The following is a 20,398-nucleotide window of genomic DNA, read 5'->3' as shown; positions in this document are numbered from 1 at the left end:
TCCTCTTCGGCGATGCCAAACTTACTGAAGAATATTTGTATGCCAAAGCAAAACATGTACAAATAATACTGAATGTAAATTTTCTCTAGTACATTTTTAGTTATAGTGGAAATTATGTACTGCCTACGAACATAATAATAATAATAATAATAATAATAATAATAATAATAATACTTCTGAAGAACTACTATTCCCAGCTGTCTCTCTGTGCGAAGCACATGTATAACATGGACCACTTCCTGGTGTCACGTTCTCATATAAATACGGCGGGTTATGAGTCAGAGTTCGTCAGAGAAGAGGAACCCAATGATTCCCATATGTCCAGTGGTCTCCTTCACCTATGGTGAGTAAAATCGTATTAAAACCCAGCAGACCGATTTTACGCAGCAGTATAAATACACCAAGCACTGTTATAAACGTGTAATAGATACAACAGAGTACATTAATGCTTGGATCAGCTTTCAAACCGCATGTAATCCGTCCTATGATGCGGGGTTTTGGGGCGCTAGCTGGGTTAGCCAGCTAGCTAACGCGCAGCAGCAGCGCTCATCCTCGGTGTGACTCTCCCTTCCGCAGTGCCCAGCCGGCTAGGTGAAGATGCCAAAATGGCTACCGGCAACTATTTTGGATTTACCCATGGCGCCGCTGCCCAGTACAGGTAAGGGGTTTAACGTCGGTGTCATTACTGCGTACGGCTCTCCCCTGATCGGGACGGTGCGTTTGAGCGGCGATGCTGTGCGCGGTGCCCCGTTCGCGTTACACCCCATCTGCCATTGTTCAGCGGTGGGGGAGGGGGCCGCGGGAGCGGCGGTGGTGCGGGGTGGGTGCGCAGCTTCACACGCGGGGATGTTGCATGTTATATGGTATATTATTAAACCAGAAGGTTAGCTGGGGCCGGGTACTCGTCGTGTAACACTCGGACCTGCGAGCTAGCGGCGGTCCGCCGCGGTCCCGGGGTGGTGATGCCACAGTGTTGTTGTGGAGCGGCGTCTACGGCGAGACTGCCAACATTTAAATGGCATTCATAGTTGTCTCGTTCATATAATAAACACGTATTGCCTTTCTCCACCGCTCATAGTTGGCTGAGCTGTTGTTAAATAATAAAACGCCGACCCCAGCAGCGTTTATTTAACATCTTTTTCCGAGTAATCTTTTTTACGAAATAGGCCCGAAACCAACGCGTTGCTGTCGGTTTCTTCGGACGGGCTGTCATGGTGACGGCGGTTCCGTTACAGTTGAAGCCGCTAGCGAGCTAAGCTAGCTAGTTTATTTAGATTACACAAAGTCCAAGTCACAGAGCACTTGAAGGTGATTCATTACAGAAGTAACTGGGTGTCGCAATCCTCAAAATATTAAGTTACTTAACCACTGTAGAGACCCTAAAATGAATAACAACTTTGACATTTTTCTACCATCGAGTTGGCTGCGACTTTGTTTGGCAGACTTGGCTAGCTAACCTAAGGCGTTTTGAAGGACTCGCTAGATGTCACTGGGTGTGTTGCCATGCTCAAGCATTTAAGCTGTGTAACTTGTTTCGAACAATTTTCACATAGGATTTTAATATTTATTATTTTGCTTTTAAGTCATTAAAAGTCATTGGGGAAACTATCTGATGTGTAGTTTTGAAGTCATTTATTGTTTCTTGGGACTTCAGTCATAGGCTTTTTACTTGAACCTGTCTAAGACAGAAAGATGCACTTTTTCTGGATAGGAAATTAAATGTTATGAATCTGTTTTCAACCCCCTTTGTGTTGACTGCAGAGTGTATTTGCAATAAATTGAATGTCTGATATGGCTATGTAAAATTAATGTTCCATTTTTAGAGTTTAACATGTTTTGCAGATAATGTTCATATGTAGCTGATGCATATGTTTTAAAATGCATAAAGGTCAATAATAATGGTCTAGCCTAAATATCTGCTGATATTGTTTCATAATAGTTTATGAATAGTTATTTTGTCAACCATAAGTGCAAATAAACAAAGCCCAGACATGCAATAAGTTAAAATATGATATAATATGTTTATCATATTTCTGTGTATTTTTGTTTATACATATTTATATTTACATATTTGTCTGTTCTGGACAAAACTGTACTGCAGTGATTCATATTTAACGTTGGCTTGTTTAGTGTGAAGACTTGTGATGCACATTTTCCTGAATAGAATCATATTAAGAGTTTTATTTCTGCTTCATTAAAAATGTCAGAATTCAGATGTAAATTGTCACAAAGTCCATGTTTCACAGTGTTCAACTTCAACCGAGACCACTGAAGCGTAGTTCAGCTATGCTGTTGCATGGTTAAAAATGGTTAAAAATAAGAATCTAGAAGCAACCGTGTCTAGTTTTATAGAAGCAGTATGTACTGCTATGAGCTGTGTTGATGTAATAGTGATGCAACCCACAAGGCTGATGAGTATGCTGTCTGCAGTATCCAAGGTGTAAAGTCTTCCAACCTGTAATTTGCTTGAAAGGAGCTAAACACTTCCATTTTAAATTGGGGATTGTCAGATAACTTCATTTGCATTTTAGTATTTTAGAGTTTTTGAAGAAACTTGGTCCCATTGCCTGCATGGTGTTGAGATCTAAATAAGTAGTTGTTACTACGTTACAATAAACATTCAGTTGTATGCCTATACCTCTGTAGAGATTTGGTATTGCTTGACTCAAAAAATAAAAAGGCATATAAAGCATCTAAATATAAGAAAAACCATCCAATAGAAACCCTTTACCATTACCTGACATTAGATTTAGCTTTAATTACACGGGACCTCTCGAATCAGAAATCTGTCTAAAGCCTTCTATAAAGTATGTGATTATGATGGTCTTATGATGGTAGGTTTATTGCATGTTTACTGTGCTAAATAATTGTGATAATGTCACCAAATTCTGTGTTGGTCTATGTGATGTTGCTTGTGAAGTGAAGATACTTGAATGGCCTTCAGCCCAAATAATGAAAAAATAGCCACATTTGTAATGGCAGTTGGATGGCAAGATTTTGGTCTAAAGGTTCAAAGTGTCGGGCCCTGTCATTACTTTGTCAGATGGCTATGGTTACAAAGTAAATGAGTGGGGTGGTGGTGATCGTGTACAGCAGGTGTTCAGTCCACTGATCTTCCCAACTGCCAACCTTGGGAAGTGTTTTGTGGCCATGTCACTCTAAAAAAAAAATTCTTTTTTTTCATTTAATGATTTCATTAGCTCTCATGTATAAAGATGAGCATATGTACTTGCAGAAATTATTTCTGAGAAATGCAAGTTGGGTTTACAGTGTGCCTGTCCAGTATCGAGCCTGAACCACAAGTGTGAATACAAACGTAATGACTGTTAGATTCCATATGTTTTTCAAGGATGTAAAGTATGTACAGCTTTTAGGTCAAAACGCGCTTCCTGTGTTTAGCCCTGGTTATATTCTAGTGGTATTATATGGAAACCTGGTAACGGGGATTGCTTAATAGGTGAGATGGATATTGTGTGTAACAGCACATGTATCATTTTGGTTGGGATATTGGCTAGTTAATTACCATCGATAGATGACCATAATGTGGATTATAACAAGGAATGGCTGAAGTTTGCATCTAAGCTGAGGTTACAGAGGTGTAGTATAAAGTTATTTCCATAAATACTGACCTGTATCTTTGCTGAACACATGGGGAATTTGTCAAGTGTGGAAGAGAAACATTGTACATTTGTTTTTGCCAGTCAGCAATGATCATTATCCTTTCTTGTCTGTAGAATTGAAGTAACCTCAATAACATTTAGGTAGCCAAACTGATTTACATAACTCTCTTTGGAAGAACTTATGAATTCAAACAGTGAAGTAAAAATTTCATTAAGATGTTTCACCAGATATGTGCTTTAGATTTGGGCTCTGGCTGCATGATTTTAAAAGGGGGACTAGGTGTCCCAAAGTTTTTTAAAGCAACCGTTCTCATCAGAAAGATCTAGTTTCTTTACCATTAAAAGTATTATTCTGCTTGTTTCTTGTGGATGACTCTGTCAACAGGCCTGTTTCTGTTTAGGTCCACGATTTGTAACCTCAGTAGGCAACATTCTGGGGTCACTTTTGCTATTGTAAGCTGTTAACCTCTCAAGGTCCTGCTTTCTGTACTTATTAAGGTAGAATAATTATTCCTATATTGAGCCCTTTCACAGTTCTGCCTAGTGTGATTAATCTGTTCCATGTCTCAAGTGCTTTGAAATCAGGTGTTCCTATTTAAAGTGCTAACCGAGCCAGATTATCTTGGAAGTTCTCATTGATGTGAATTTTGGCAGTGTGCATTCATGTGAACTGATGTCTATGCATTCCTGTCTGAATGTTGCAGTCAGTACTAAATGTAAATTACATTTAGTACTGATGGTATATTTGTCATAGAGGTCTGACTTTACGATTAACAAAAAAGCATAATGAATTGTACATGAATGACTGAACAATGAAAAATGGTTCAAGTTTGAAACACAAAATTCTTGTCATGTATTTTGATTATTCAATTTGTTTCCCCAGTCCTGCAAATTCCGTATAGTCTCAACATCTTGAATACCTGTAGCTGCGTTCTGAACCTGAACTGCTATTCACTGATTATGTTCACATAGCATTTGATCCAATGATATTTGTATGGTTGTGTTGGGAGGAATCAAGGATGGTTAAAAAGATGCACGTGTGCTATGCTGGACGTTATGCTGTCCACATGTCTGTCTAGTTCAGATAGTGACGAAGGTAAAGGTACCTGTTAACTTCTGCGTCTGCTTCTGTGTGATGTCAGTCAGCAGCCGGCCGCTGGGGTAGCCTACACCCACCCCACCACGGTGGCCAGCTACACCGTACACCAGGCACCAGTGGCGGCACACACCGTGGCCGCCGCCTACGCCCCCACCGCCGCCACCGTTGCCGTAGCCAGACCCGCGCCGGTTGCCGTGGCAGCAGCGGCTACCGCTGCCGCGTACGGAGGATACCAGCCCGCACATGCCGCCACCGACTACGGATACGCCCAGCGCCAGCCGGAGGTGCCCCCGCCCCCTCCCCCCGTCACTTCCCAAAACTACCAGGTAACGCAGTTCCAATGCCTATAAGATTTTGAACTCCTCACTAATAACTCCGGTTAACTGACAGTCTAGTTAGTTTTCCTCTGCTTTTTTATGATTTTTAAAATACCAATTTACATTCTGTTATCCAGATATGTGTTTAAAATGCCTCTCCATAAAGCAACAGCCAAAAAAACAGTTTAAACCGCCTTACAGTGGAAACGTCGGCACACGGAGACATCTGAAATGCTGTTTGGCGGCAGATTGCGTTAGCTAATCACAGCCTTGCACCCGGCAGATTGACTGAGCATGCTGGCTCTTCTGTAAGCAGTCCTCCCATTTCCCTTGCAGGATTCCTATTCCTACGTGCGGTCCTCGGCTCCAGCAGTGGCTTATGACAGCAAGCAGTACTACCAGCAGCCCACGGCAACAGCAGCCGTAGCCGCTGCCGCCCAGCCGCAGCCCACCGTAGCGGAGACCTACTATCAAACAGGTCGGTACAAGGGAGGCATGGAAACAACACCAGAGTTAACACCGTTAGTCTTGTGAAAAGGAGGGGGGGCAAGACAGCTGATTGTTATAAAAATAAGTTTGTCCAAGACTTTTTTTGTTAAACCCTCATTCTATTACGTGAGCTGTTATGCAACTGGCTAAAAAGTCTAAAAAGGCAGACGGGAAGTTGGAAATGGCTCCACAACCCGAGCAGGGACTCTGTTACATGCTCTCCTCCTTTAGCGCTCCTTTACGCGCCCTCTCCTCCTTTAGCGCTCCGTCACGCGCCCTCTCCTCCTTTAGCGCTCCGTCACGCGCCCTCTCCTCCTTTAGCGCTCCGTCACGCGCCCTCTCCTCCTTTAGCGCTCCGTTACGCGCCCTCTCCTCCTTTAGCGCTCCGTCACGCGCCATCTCCTCCTTTAGCGCTCCGTCACGCGCCATCTCCTCCTTTAGCGCTCCGTCACGCGCCCTCTCCTCCTTTAGCGCTCCGTCACGCGCCCTCTCCTCCTTTAGCGCTCCGTCACGCGCCATCTCCTCCTTTAGCGCTCCGTCACGCGCCATCTCCTCCTTTAGCGCTCCGTCACGCGCCCTCTCCTCCTTTAGCGCTCCGGTTACGCGCCCTCTCCTCCTTTAGCGCTCCGTTACGCGCCCTCTCCTCCTTTAGCGATCCGGTTACGCGCCCTCTCCTCCTTTAGCGCTCCGTTAATGTGCCCTCCTCTCTTCTCCCGTAGCCCCCAAAACTGGATACAGCCAGGGTGCCACACCCTACACCCAGACACAGCAGACACGGCAGGTCACCGCCATAAAGCCTGCCACGCCCAGCCCGGCCACCTCCACCTTCTCCATCTACCCCGTGTCCTCGGCTGTGCAGCCGGTGGCGGCGGTGGCAGCTGCGGCCGCTTCCGTGGTGCCGTCTTACTCACAGAGCCCCACCTACAGCACCAACGCCGTCACGTATTCCGGTAAGTCCCGCTCACGGATTCTGTGTTCAAAGGGCTTTACTCTTGCCTGACTATTACGTCTCCGTCGAGCGGGTGGGGGGATTGGCCACGGGGTCCTAGCGCCTCCCTCTCTCCTGTGGCCAGGCACGTCGTACTCGGGCTACGAGGCCGCGGTGTACTCGGCCGCCTCCTCCTACTACCAGCAGCAACAACAGCAGCAACAGCAGAAGCAGGCCGTTGCCGCGGCAGCAGCCACCGCCGCCTGGACCGGCAGCACCTTCACCAAGAAAACGCCCTTCCAGAACAAGACACTCAAGCCCAAACAGCCACCCAAGCCGCCGCAGATCCACTACTGCGACGTCTGCAAGATCAGCTGTGCCGGCCCCCAGGTGAGCATCTGGTCTTCGTGGTTGGACGGGAGCGTTCTTGCTACTGCTGTAATATCCTGTTTATGGATTATTCAGGTTTACATCTTTAAACTTTTGCTATTGTTTTGTTAAATTAATCATTGAATCAATTTATCATGTATCTGTAATATATTACTTTTTGGCAAAGACATTTCCATGGAGACTGATCTCTGGATGTACTAAGCCTTACTCCTCTTCTGTATCCATCGTGAAAGCGCTATGGATCCCCACTGCGTATTAAAAGTCCCGTACAACTAAACCTCCCTCGTTTACCCACAGACTTACAAGGAGCACCTGGAGGGCCAAAAGCACAAGAAGAAGGAGGCGGCGCTGAAGGTGTCTCAGAGCAGCAGCACGTCCAGCGGGGGCAGCAGTGCGGCACGCGGCACACAGAACCAGCTGCGCTGCGAGCTGTGCGACGTGGCCTGCACCGGCGCCGACGCCTACGCAGCACACATCCGAGGCGCCAAACACCAGAAGGTGAGCACGCCGTACCTCATGGGGGGGGGAAACAAACGTTACGCACCGACAACTGCAGCGTCCTTTCGACCGGGAGACTTCCTCCCCCGCATTGAAGTTATTTATTTGTTTGTTTGCTTATTTACGTCTTAGACTGACCTTATTTTGCGAAGTATATTTCAACTAAAAGGACTAGTTTTTAAATAAATCTCATGTTGGCTTGACAGACTTGCTGTACGGCTGTTTCAATCTGCTGAAGGAGTGATTAGGATTGATGGCTATGCAGTAACTGCTGGGCTGTGTAATGCCCACTTTATATTTGTATCTGGGTGATGTGTAGAAACAGTAATAAACAATTTGCCATGCCCACATAATAAATGTACATATTTTGAAGTGTACTTATGTTCTATATATTTTAATGCAAATATCACTTGTCAGAATTGAATCATTCCCACAATACACACACACACAGATGGGCATACACTATAAATAAATATGATCTAAAATCTCAGGCGAAGGTCAGACAGTGTTTGACGTAGTTAAGTATGGCTCACAGAAGGGTAGTGTTACTTGGTAGGAAGGCTCTTCAGCTTTTCAATATGCAGGATCTCCGGTTCCCGTGTTTTATTGTTCTAAGGGTAAAAGCTTTTCTTTTGATCTTTCCATGGCAGGTTGTGAAACTGCACACCAAGCTGGGGAAGCCCATCCCCTCCACAGAGCCTAGCGTCGTGACCCAGGCCTCCACGTCCACCACGTCGGCCCCCAGCAAGACGGCCAGCGCCGTGGTCAGCAGCTCCTCGAGCAGCACGGTCTCCGCCGCGCCCGCCTCCTCCACCACAGTCTCCAACTCGTCCTACCTGAAGCCCGTCGGCCTGGTCAACAGCATCTCCACATCGGCAGCCCAGTGCAAGGGCCTGACCCCCGGCAGCATCTCTGCAGCCGCCGTCAAGAAGGTCAACGCGCCCAAGATCAACTTTGTCGGCAAGTGCTGTTCTGTGTTCGTGTCCGCATGTCATTATGGGCAACCAGCAAGAATCAAACAGCATCTCTTGACTGCATCAAAAAATTATATTGGATTTACTAGCATGTATTTAAATCTTGTCTGACTTTGCATACAATGGCTAGAAATCATAATAATCACTTTAATGATATTCCCTAGCTAACATTATACTGATGCTTGCAGGGGGAAATAAGTTGCAGACTACTGGCGTTAAGGCGGATGACTCGAAGGCTGAGGCAGCTAAACCTGCACAGTCTTCGGTGGCTGCTCCATCACAGGAAGTCAAAAACGACGCCTCTGATTCGCTGTCGCCACAGTCCGCTCTGGCAGCCTTGCAGAGTGACGTACAGCCTGTCGGTCATGACTACGTTGAAGAGGTAATGGGGCTCGAGTGCAGAAGGCGTGCACAATGGCATTCGCTAAAAACATCGGTTTCATTTGTAGCTTTGCATAACGGAGCTGTTGGGTTTTACAGGTTCGGAATGATGAAGGAAAAGTAATCAGGTTCCACTGCAAACTGTGTGAATGTAGCTTTAACGACCCCAACGCGAAGGAAATGCATCTAAAAGGAAGAAGACATCGTTTGCAATACAAGGTTGGTGGGGGGTGTTTTTTCTTGTAAAGTTTGTTTAAGCCTATCTTGGTTCTTGTATAGATGTCACAGGCTGAAAACTAGGACTGGATGACTAAGCAGATTCATCTTTATTATTGTGCAAAATGTACATCATCTAACTTTGTGTTAAAGGAGAAGTGTCAGGCAGATGTACGCCAGGCAGTTTGGCTCCTTGTATGTTCTCTTTAAATTTAAAGTCATCTTTTTAAATTCTGCAGTGCAGCAGTTTTGTTCCAGTTATTAGCAGTAAACTATTTTGGGATAACTGGAGTGGGTGGTACTGCTTATTCTTGAGGTCTGTGTGCGTGTTTGATTTGGTGGTGGGAGGTTAAAACCCTGATCTTGATAAAGCACTTTGCTTCTACCATCTTTCCCTCCTCAAAACAGAAAAAGGTTAACCCAGACCTCCAGGTGGAAGTGAAGCCAAGCATCCGAGCACGGAAGATCCAAGAGGAGAAGATGAGGAAGCAGATGCAGAAGGAGGAGTACTGGAGGAGACGCGAGGAAGAGGAGCGCTGGAGAATGGAGATGAGGTGTGATTGAGCTTGATCCAGACACAACGTCGTTTTAAATTTCTTCATAAATGCTGCCGTGCTGGAGCAAACGCTGTCTGGTATTTGAGCTCACGCCCCCCCCCCCCCCCCCCCCCCCGTCAATCTCGCTGTTGGCTGGTATCTAGGCGCTATGAGGAAGACATGTACTGGCGGCGGATGGAGGAAGAGCAGCACCACTGGGAGGAGAGACGCAGGATGCCTGATGGAGGTTATCCACAGGGTCCTCCTGGACCGCCAGGGCTCCTTGGGGTGAGGCCGGGCATGCCCATCCCACAGCCACAAGGACCTGTGGTTAGTCTTCGGGCTGGGCATTTTGTTTTACCTGCAATCCTCAAAATGCCTTTTTGGTAGTATCGTCATAGCATTGATTCCTCATTAAATACAGTTAGGGTGTGTGTGGGTGTGGGGGTGTGTGGTCCAAGCAAAAAGACAAAGCGGCTATTCTTGTGTTCTGTTGAGACAGAATCTTGTTTCGTTCACTTTGAAGATTAAGGAAAAATATTTCTCACCTTTTTATACATGTAGCTTGAATGTGTATATAAAAAACAGGAAATGTCCTTACCCTTCATGACTTAGTTGTTATGACCTGCTTTCTTGTTTCAGCCCCCACGTCGCCCTGATTCTTCGGACGATCGCTATGTGATGACCAAACACGCAGCTATTTACCCCTCCGAAGACGAGTTGCAGGCCATCCAGAAGATTGTGTCCATCACCGAACGCGCCCTCAAGCTCGTGTCAGACATAATCACGGACCAAGACAAGGGCAAAGAAGACGACAAAGAAAAGAAAGAACCTCCCAAAGACAGGCGAGTGGACACTTGCATCTCCCTTTAATTTCCTGTAAACGGAGTCTGTAAATTAGGGGTGTCACGATTCTCTAAATCCTCGATTCGATTGTATTTCCGATTTTAGGGTCACGATTCAATTCTCGATTTACAGTAGAGAGGCCTATGCCAGTTTTAGATTAGTCTATGGTCAGTCATTGGTTTGATTAATCAAATTTACAATATCTTATTTCAAAAGGTGGGTTTGATATAAGTGATGCAAAGTGATACAAGTGATCTGTAATACACCACATTAGGCACTAATGGTCAAAACAGCAATGTGCAACATAAAATAATTAATAAAAAAATACAGGAACAGTCAAGTACAAAATAATTGAACAAATAGAGCCTTAACAAACTAAACTCTATCCTACAAAATTTCTTAAAACTATTTCTTTAGTGTCTTCATACATGGAGGGCAACACTTTAGTTGTAAGATGCGACCTTTCGCGAGTGACCATAGCGCTCGACTCCGCACACCTTGCGCGAACTTGCGCAAACGACATTTAATTATACTTGGCGCGTCACATTCTTTGCAGTGGTCTTCGAAACGATATGTGGTAGTATAAAGAAACACCCCTCAGGGGAAGGAACATTTACCTGACGAATGTTAATGTTGCATTGTATTTCAAGTTTGAAAAGTGCTGGAATTTAGGCTAAAGTACTTGAAAATGCTTGAAATTTTGACTACTTTGTTTCACAACAAATAGCTGGCTGACTGAACAGTTTTCTTGTATTACGTTAACAAATACGAGCCTCTTGCAATTCCAGGACGAAACATGAGAGAACGTGAAGATGTTAAGATTGGGCATTTTGAAAATAAACAATCATTAAATAATGTGATAAAACGAATTATTTCGATTCATTTCGAGTATATGTATAAATATTTAACTTAATTAAGTTTAACATGCTGGGAAATATTGAAATGGACCTTTAAAGTGTCGTATAAATGCTTGAATTCCACCTTATAAAGGTGTATGAACCCTGCAAACATGACTTTGTTCATTGCGCGGCGTGTGCGAAGTTACAAAATTCGAAAGGTGCATGACCTCGCGAATCAACAGCGCGCGAGGCCCTTGCGCACGGGCGCAGCCACTGCGATTACGTCATTTCCACCGCGCAGGCCCTTGCGCCACTTGCGACGCATCAAGTATAAACTAGGCTTAAACCAGGCTTTACTTTGCGTAGTGTAGGTGCTTGCGTAGCTTAGAGGGATGGATCGTCGATCCTCTTTTTGACTTCGAGGCTCGAGATTGTGACATAATTTCGATCGATTTCAATTAAATATCGAAATCAGGACACCCCTACTGTAAATAAAGCTGCAAGTAACAAGTTAGCATTTGTGCGTGACGTCCTTCTCGTTACAGAGCACTGAAGGGGGTGATGCGGGTCGGGGTGCTGGCTAAAGGGCTCCTCCTGCGCGGAGACAAGAACGTCAACCTTGTTCTCCTCTGCTCTGAGAAGCCCACCAAGAGTCTGCTGTCACGCATTGTAGAACACCTCCCTAAACAGCTCACGGTACCAATCACATGCACATTTGCTTTGGTGTAAAGCCCAACCCAAACCAGGGTCATACGTATGGTATCGCATGTCCTCCTTCTTCTGTTGCGATTCCATTCTTTGAGTATTTATTATAAACATGCTTGACCTTTTTGTTCAAGTTCAGAATTGGTGACTGAGCATTCATTTGTGTTAGGCTGCAACAGAAAAATTTGCTATAGGTTGTTGCAACTAGTTAGACAGTGTCTCAGATTTTTACTTTTTTTTTTACTATTTTTGTTTGCATCTGTAGTCTTGACTAACCCATTTGTTTCTCAGCTGGTGACCCCAGAGAAGTATGAGGTAAAAGGCTCTGTTCAAGAAGCAGCCATCGTCCTGACTTCCTCTACTGAGCCCAAGATGCAGGTGACCATCACGCTGACCTCGCCGGTCATCCGGGAAGAAAACGCCCGGGATGGAGGTTGGAAAGACGTTGCTCTCTTAACTCGACCACCTATCAAATTAATTTGATCTGTTGATTTGATACCCTAAAGAGCCCATCTGCTGGCACAACAGAGATGGTCCTGGATTTGATTAGCATCGCAGCATCTTAGCACCCTTCGAAACTGAGCCGCTTTGCTCCTTTCCTCTGAAGAAGCAGAATAAGTTTCACGAAGTATAAAACCTGGTGTGTGCTTGAGCTTGGTCAAAATGGTTTAAATAGAACACAAATTGCAATGGAAAGAGAAATCCTTTGTCGAGTGCCTTCAAAAGTACTAGAAGTTACTAGACATTCAATTCATTTAAATTTAGGAACCAATATTTTTTTCTTTGCAGGATATTCTACTGATGACTGATTTAAGAGCTTACTTAAAAAAAATAAATAAATTGAGAACATGTTTTGAAGGCCGATCTTCCTAACATTGTGAAATAGAATTTCTAAGCATACCTTTTAATCAGATGTCACCCATTTGTAAAAGGTGAGCATTCTGATTTGATGTGATCATAATGTTGGTCCTGGCTTTTGACAGAGCTGCCTTCACCACTACCAGGTTTTATTAAACTTGACTTGTAACTAATTGCCAGCAGTGTTGCTCCGGGCCCTGTCTTTTGTAACACCTCTTCAGTGCTCCTGAAGCTCTCCCCAAAACAAGCATGATTAAGTGTTTTGCATTGTGTAAGTCTAGTTAGTCTCGAGTAAGATAAAAATTTTGTTTCCTGTGTTCCAGGGGATTAAATTCTGCATGTTCAAATGGCCAAGGCTTAATGTGTTAAAATAAGAATAGGGATTACTTAAGTAAACATCAGAAGTACTGCAGGGACTGGTGAAATATTTTGGAGATGTTAGAAGTTGTGGGAAAGTATGTAATGTCCCCACAGGAAACAAATAATATTTTGTTTGGTGGTGAGAAGGTTCACCGTTCTGAGGTCCCCTGTTACAAAATGAAAGTGCTCCCCTGAGTGAATCAATCCACCATATAGTAAATGATGAGATGGTTGTTTACAACATCTTGTATATTAATGTTTTCACACTCTAGAAATACTTTGCCTAGCTGGAAAAAAAGAATAAGGTTATTTAGTTCAAAAAAATTTAACAACCCTTCCTTTGTCTTGTTCCTTTGACAACGGAGAGTTTTAAGTAGGTAGGTAGCTGCTGAAATGATTGTGAAATGATGCGTTGCCGTTTGGATCCTTAGGGGAGTATCATTTAAGCTTTGGGAGAAAGGAATCTTGTTAGAGGAATCTTTGGTTGGACATGGGTTTTACAGCCTTTGGTCAACAATGACCTTTGGGGGGTTTCCAAACCCGCTCATGACAGGTATGCATGCAGTGATGTTCTAACCCTTCTTGCTGGGAGCTTCATGTTTTCTTTCCAGCACGCATTGCTGCCTTCATGTATACAAAGCTTTACAAGTCCAGGCCAAAGCCTCCTTGCATTCTGAGTAACTTGTTTCCCATCTGAGGCTACGTCTACCAGCTCCGGAAGGATTTTTGACCAAGGTCCCCCTCCCAAAACCCCTCCAACACTTTGCCACACCTACTGTTGCCATGCCACTGTAGTGGGTCACACCAAGCACTCCTCTAGAGCCTTCAGCATTTAACTTAAACTTCCCTGTTACGTAATGTCATAAACGTAGCCCCTTGACATTCTACACTAGATATGTTCTAGTATACTAGTAGATTGTACAGAATAACTTTTAATGGGGGGTCTCCAAATTTCATAATTTCATTTTTTCTTACCTGAAGTCTGCATACAATTAGTAATACTTTATCGTCCATAAGATGAAGTGAGTCAGAGAATGGAACTAGCATCCAATGCTAAGGTTGTAGGAAACTGCAAGAATCAAGAAAATCAGTGTAATGTGACATTTTGGTTTACATTTGTATTTAGGTGGAAGGAATAATTTACTGATCATGTATAGTGATTTAGTTCTGGGTTTCATACATATTCCCATTTATAATTCATAGAGAATTCTTGATGCTGTTTACTGCTCTTTTGTATCTAGAAACTAGCAGCTGCACCTTAAGAAGTAGCACTTGGTATTGACTGAAACTGTGAAAGTAGTCAGGTTTGACAGGCTCATTGATTGTTAGCATTTGATGCTAATTCTTTTGCTTGAGTTCTCAGTAAAATATTTGAGTGTAGTATGTGTTGTTTAGCATGAGAAAATGAAAATTATGAAATGTTTGCTGTACCCCTCAAAAAAATTTACAGACCTACTTAATGTTTGAGAAACCACTAAATAATACTCGTTATGGACTGGTTAATGAAACTATACATTTGAGTGCCTTCCCAGTGGTTTGGTTTCAATTTAGATCAGTAGCCATCAAGACTGTTCATATCATTTACAATTTAAAAAGTCCTCCATGTCCTGCAGTATCTCTAGTCTTTGAACTTTTTTCGCCATCACCTTACCCTACATTTTTCCCTCCCCCATGTTTGTCAGCACTGTGCCCTCAACCAGTGCTACAACCATCTCCCAAGCGCCAGTATAACCAAGCCCACCAAAGTTAACAAGCCACATACCACACAGAGGGGAAAACGTGAAAATGTGCAGGTTAATAAACTAGCTATGAGTGATCAGGGGAAAAAAAAATTGGTATGTGTGGCAATGTGTTCTTGGCAGTCTCTGACCTGGTCAAACACCCGTTCCTCACCACCACTTGACAATTCGATCCATTTTTAGATGTAACCTCGGGTATGGTGAATGACCCAGCGGACGTCTTGGACAGGCAAAAATGCCTTGACGCTCTGGCTGCCCTACGCCACGCTAAGTGGTTCCAGGTTCGGAACATCATTTTTCTTTCTTCATGTAGCCTTATGCGATGTATTGTTTTCATTTACTTATCTAATTTCATTTTTTAGTTTACTGAAATTGTGAACCTCAAATGTTTTTGTGGGGGGCAAAAAGTAATACAAGGATGCCAGCAGTAAATACATTTTGCATGACCAGGAATCACAAAAGTTTAATTAATGTTTTACTTTCTTTGTGAGCTGTTTTTTTTTCCTGGTCCAAACAAACTAAGCATCCATTTAAATTTTCTTAATGTGTGATATTCTTAGATTACAAAATGATTCCATAAGGCTGCAGAATACCTTTGCATAGAAATATCATCAGTAAGAGCTTTCATGTTGACTGTTCTTTTGTGATTGTTTTTAATTTTTTTATTATTATTATTATTATTGTTTTCTTTGAAATGGGGATTGAGAGGCAAGGAATATCTGATTAGTTTACTGTGACATTGCTAGCTCAGCAAACACACAGGCAAAGTAAAGCAGATTTCCTTGACTGTTTCAGTTCCTATACTGCCCTTTCAAACTGATCTTATGTAAATGAGTTTTTGTTTTTTTTGTTCTTTTTGTTTTTTTTTTTTTTTTTTTTTTTTTTTTTCTGTTCTTTTTGATTGTGAAGTATTTGGGAAAACTGAGGTCAGGGTTTACAAGATGACCAGGGAGACATTCCAAGAGCATCTTGCAAACTTTGAACTCCTGTACTAACGACGAGGTAAAATACTGCTGGGAATGGCAGCTTACTCGTAAGCACAGACTTGAAGGGTCCGTACACCAAGTACAAGCTTCCATTGTGAACAGTAGTGTTGCACCTCTTTCGGAGCCCCCACCATGTCGTATGACCATGTTTGTCCTCTGACCTCTTGTCAATTAACTCTAACTTTACTGCACTGAAGGCTAGGGCCAACGGACTCCAGTCCTGCGTGATCGTAATTCGTATCCTGCGTGACCTTTGTCAGCGAGTACCAACCTGGTCTGCTTTTCCAAGTTGGGTGAGTATGAAGAACACAGAAAATAGATTTTAAAGCCATGGAGTGCATCATTTTTGCTCCTGCTAAGAAAGAGCTTGGGTTGTTGGTAAAGACAGTAGGGGGACAGTTTTACAAGTTCATCCTCACAGTTCACAGCTTTGGAACACCTCTTTGGTCGAAGCAGCAGTCCAATTGTAGTGGTCTATAAATTAACCTTCACAGAAACTTTTGCGGAGTAGTGTCTGATTTGTGTTTTTCCCCCTTTTGAAGGTTTTTTGTGTTTTATTTTTCCTTGGGACTGTTCATTTTGGAGCCTGTCTTTGGAAATGTGTCTCGGTGCGGTGATTTAGTTCATCCTAAAGGACTTCAGGCAGATCAAGGCCCGTGTAGTATTTTGCAGTAACTATAATCTCTGTGTCCAAGGCCATGGAGCTGCTTGTGGAGAAGGCCATCAGCAGTGCCTCCGGACCCATGAGCCCTGGGGACGCACTGCGGCGAGTGTTTGAATGTATTGCCTCTGGCATTCTGCTTCCTGGTAAGAAGCAACCTACAGCTGGGTAGCAAGTAACAATTTTTGTGCAGATTGGTTTTTTTATTTTATTTTTTCTTCCAGTAAATATTTAACACAATGTTCTTTATCTAAAGAAAGCATTACCAGTGTAGGATGTTAGTTTAAGGGTAATAATTACAAACTAGTAGAATGTAAACAATTTTTTTTTAATATTCATTAGCTGCGCTAGTCTAATGACTTTATTTAAAAATTTCACTTGGAAGTTGTTTCTGCCAGCTGAATCTGCAGCAGGTGTTGCAACAGATTAAATTACCTTTGCTACCTCAAACTTTAGCTCTGTCAGCATTTCAGCTGGCCTTGGGTTTTAGCTAGGGTTAACACCGAGTACGTTTACATGCACTCAATAATCCAATAACGGCAAGAAGGCAGATTTTGTAAGTAATCCAGTTAATGTGTTTTTATGCTCTTCAGTAATCAGATAATGGAAAAACACAGTCTACAAGAATCTGGCAGTAATCTGATTTCTCCTTTGCAGCTCTCCAGTTAACTCGGGAGCTGTAGCATGTGATCAGTGCCCTGTTCTGGTGTTTTAATTTAAGTTCTTTTACTGGTATATTTGGGCTTGCATTTTTATGGTTAATGTATGCAGTGCTGCCTTTATTTAAAGGGTTGTTGTTTGTTTTGGCTGTTGGTCAAACATTGCTTGCTATTTTTGGTCTTTTTGGGAACTGGGCTGAAATCCACCTCCTTTATTGGAAAAAAAAAAAAACAATTATGATCTTAATCCAGTCTAAGAAATCATAATATTCTGTTTACACGAGCACTAAGCTATCTGTGGATTATTGAGTCCATGTAAATGTGCTCATTGACTTTCCCTAAAACCTAAAACTCCATTTATTATTTTAAGAAGTAGCAAAGTAGTATTGAAATAACCCCAAACCACTGTCCTACCACCACTGTTTTTTCACAGATATGGTGGGATTATGCAGATCAAAGCTCATTTTTAGTTAGTGGTATTTGTAATGTAGGTTGGTTTTGTGTGGATTGCTTTTGGGGTTTTTATTTTTTTATGCTTAACAGCTGAACGGGTTTAGTCTTGGTGGTCTGTCTCCATTTGTGGATAATACCCTACTGCAGGAGAAATGATCCCTTTCCAGGGTTCACTTTCTTTTTGCATGGGTATAAGCAGTTTTTCTTCCTTTCTTTTCAGTGTTTAACACTTTCCGTTAAACTCTAGGATTGTGGTCTCAAAAGTGAAATACATTTTTATAGATGGGGCGATTAGAGAATTTTTATTAGAAGATTAAACTGCAGAAAATTTTTATTTTTCAGTCTAAATACATTTTTTGATGCTGCCTAGTTCTAGTCATGATCCATTATCAGAGACTAATAAAAGACTGCAAGTTAATGTCTTGGGACTGATGCTTTTGATACAGGGGGACCAGGGTTGATGGACCCATGTGAAAAAAATCCGACAGACACGCTGGCCACCATGGAGGAGCAGCAGAGGGAGGACACGACGTCAAGTGCTCAGGTACCACACCTAGACCGTTTTTATCTCGAGGATTGCTTTCATCAAAGGCTTGGAATAACCATTAGAGGGATCTGAATATGTTTATTTCTTCTTCGACCTGATTTAGTACATCTAGATCTTTTGACCACAGTAAGAGCTGCGTGTCCTCAGTCGGGAGACTCATTGTTGACTCCCTGCTGTCCCCACAGTTTGCCCTGAGGCTCCTGGCTTTCCGTCAGATCCACAAAGTTCTGGGAATGGACCCTTTGCCCCAGCTCAACCCGCGCTTCAGTGTGCGGAACAACCGGAAGAGGCGGCGCGACAACAGTGACTGCACCGACGGCTTCGAGGGCGAGGGCAAAAAGGACAAGAAGGACTATGACGGCTTCTGAACTTCCACAAGCTGCGCAGGACTTTTGACACTCGGCCATTTCCAATTCTGTGTATTCCAGTGGTGCGAGAAATCGTAGGTCTCCGTGCATGCCAATTCCTGTTTTCCTGAAATAGTTTGGAGACGTGTAAAAGCCATTCGCCCAGCACCATATTGGCTTCCAGTTTTGTTACTTAGTGCCCTCCAAAGACCTACTGTGGCAGCTTAAGAAGTGCTGAGCTTCATTTCCTTGACACCATGATTTGCTAATGCATTCAGCACATGCAGAATTGTTTAGCTGATAAAAATGGAGGAAAACAGTGTGACTGGATAACATTTGTGCTCCAGTTTTTCATTAATTTAGGATGTGTAAAGCTAATAGATTTTGTTTGTGCTGATGGTCAGTCTAGATGTTTCTGTAATCTGGAGACAAGGGCTGGCTAAGCTGTGGGTGCTTACCAATGGGAGGAAATGGACCTAAAAGGGGTACATGTAATTTAAATAAACCATTAAAGGTCATGCTGTATGCAGCAAATTCAGGGTGACTGTATACCATCTCTGGTCGGGAACAGAATGGCGCTATGCTGAGATTCCCACTAAATCAATAATCTGATTTCAATCCCAATCCTCATCGGTCTGTTTTGCTTAGCATGTGCTAAGATGGGCATTTTTAGGAACAGATTCCGATGTGGTCGCTATTATTGTATAAATGTGAGATTTCTGACAATGACTTAAGCTTTGCTTAATGTGCTTCATTTTGTTTGTTTCTTTGTTTTTGTTTGGTTTGGGGTTTTTTTTGGGGGGGGGGGGGGGGGTAATTTGTGTTTTGGATGGATACATTCCATTTAACCACAAAACCTAAGCTAAAACGACACATGGTTGTACATTCGTCATGTGATGAGTGACAACATTGGCTGAAGAATAATGTCTAGATGCATATGTTTTGTAGTGCTAATACATCCAGAGAGCTGGCTATTGTCTTCTAGCTGAAGAAGATCTTTGACTAAACATAATAACCTCAAACACACAACAATATCCTGAGCATATTCTAATGTGTGCAATTGGTGTGAAGCTGAGCTTGTTCAAAGGGTAGTTCTGCAAGTGTGTTCTGATGTTCACAAGCTTCTGTTACACAGCTGTATTGCATTTCTGGACAGATGCTGATCCCTGCATGTAGACTTGGGTCATATACATATGAATGAGCTGCCTCTTCTCTACAGTTTGTCAGACTTTAAAATCAGACTTTAATAAAAATGTCTTGACCTTGCCTTCCTTTGTAGCTTTTGCATAGGAGCATGGTCCATTCTATAGGCTAGGTTTGGCGAAGGAAATTTGGCAGACACCATCGTTCCAGATTGAGAGCAACAATCACAAATTTGTAGCTGACCCAAGTCTGCCTGATCTTTGTGTTCTAGTGTTGTAATCCCTAAATGTATCTCTGTGTACATATACATATGATCATATATAGCTAGGTGTAGCCTATGTATGATCTCTAATATATGACCATCAATAAGCCTATATCTAATCTTGCAATAGATCTTATTAAAAGTCTGTATAATTTTATGAAAGCATGGCAGTGTTTGTTTTGTTAATGTTTTATAGATTTTTGTTTTATCAGTTTATAGATGAGCAACTGCTTGCCCTCTACCTTGGTTTAACAATTCTTAGTTTGCTGAAAATCGTTTGAAGAAAAAATTATTTCAGTGTTGTATCCGCGGGTGTAGTTCTATCCTTTAATTCAACTGTCATTTGCGGTCTTGGTACTACTGCATAACAATAGACATAATAAAAACCTTTACATTATCAGTTGCCTTCTTTTGGTTCAATTCAATTTAACATGTATGTTGGTGTATAATGCATTGTAGTCAGGTGTTTGTGAACTGCAAAGTGTTGGTTGAACCTCCTCCTCACCCCCTCTCCAAGTCTAACTAACTCAGCATGTTGTTCAAGG

General features: G+C 42.9%; 1 protein-coding gene across 3 annotated transcripts; it reads left to right on the top strand.

The window, feature by feature from the left end:
- Positions 1–246: 246 nt before the first annotated feature.
- On the top strand, positions 247–20,250 carry zfr (zinc finger RNA binding protein). 3 transcript variants are annotated; one of them, XM_077001074.1, is made up of 20 exons: positions 247–343; positions 577–658; positions 4,763–5,045; positions 5,373–5,514; positions 6,245–6,475; positions 6,599–6,843; positions 7,141–7,341; positions 7,992–8,301; positions 8,504–8,697; positions 8,796–8,915; positions 9,321–9,466; positions 9,613–9,736; positions 10,091–10,293; positions 11,679–11,829; positions 12,130–12,271; positions 14,979–15,076; positions 15,979–16,074; positions 16,477–16,588; positions 18,001–18,098; positions 18,287–20,250. In XM_077001074.1, the coding sequence occupies exons 1-20, from the start codon at positions 274–276 to the stop codon at positions 18,467–18,469; spliced, it is 3,231 nt and encodes a 1,076-aa protein (XP_076857189.1). In that variant the 5' UTR covers positions 247–273; the 3' UTR covers positions 18,470–20,250. The 3 variants fall into 3 exon arrangements, 2 of the variants coding, with proteins under 2 accessions (XP_076857189.1, XP_076857188.1); XM_077001073.1 differs by having other exon boundaries at positions 254–343; positions 9,613–9,778; XR_013130137.1 differs by lacking the exons at positions 14,979–15,076; positions 18,001–18,098; positions 18,287–20,250 and having other exon boundaries at positions 9,613–9,778; positions 16,477–16,520.
- Positions 20,251–20,398: the final 148 nt, after the last annotated feature.

This window comes from Brachyhypopomus gauderio, chromosome 3 (assembly GCF_052324685.1).
Source record: "Brachyhypopomus gauderio isolate BG-103 chromosome 3, BGAUD_0.2, whole genome shotgun sequence".
NCBI lineage: Eukaryota > Metazoa > Chordata > Actinopteri > Gymnotiformes > Hypopomidae > Brachyhypopomus > Brachyhypopomus gauderio.
This window is presented reverse-complemented; position numbering and strand designations above follow the sequence as displayed.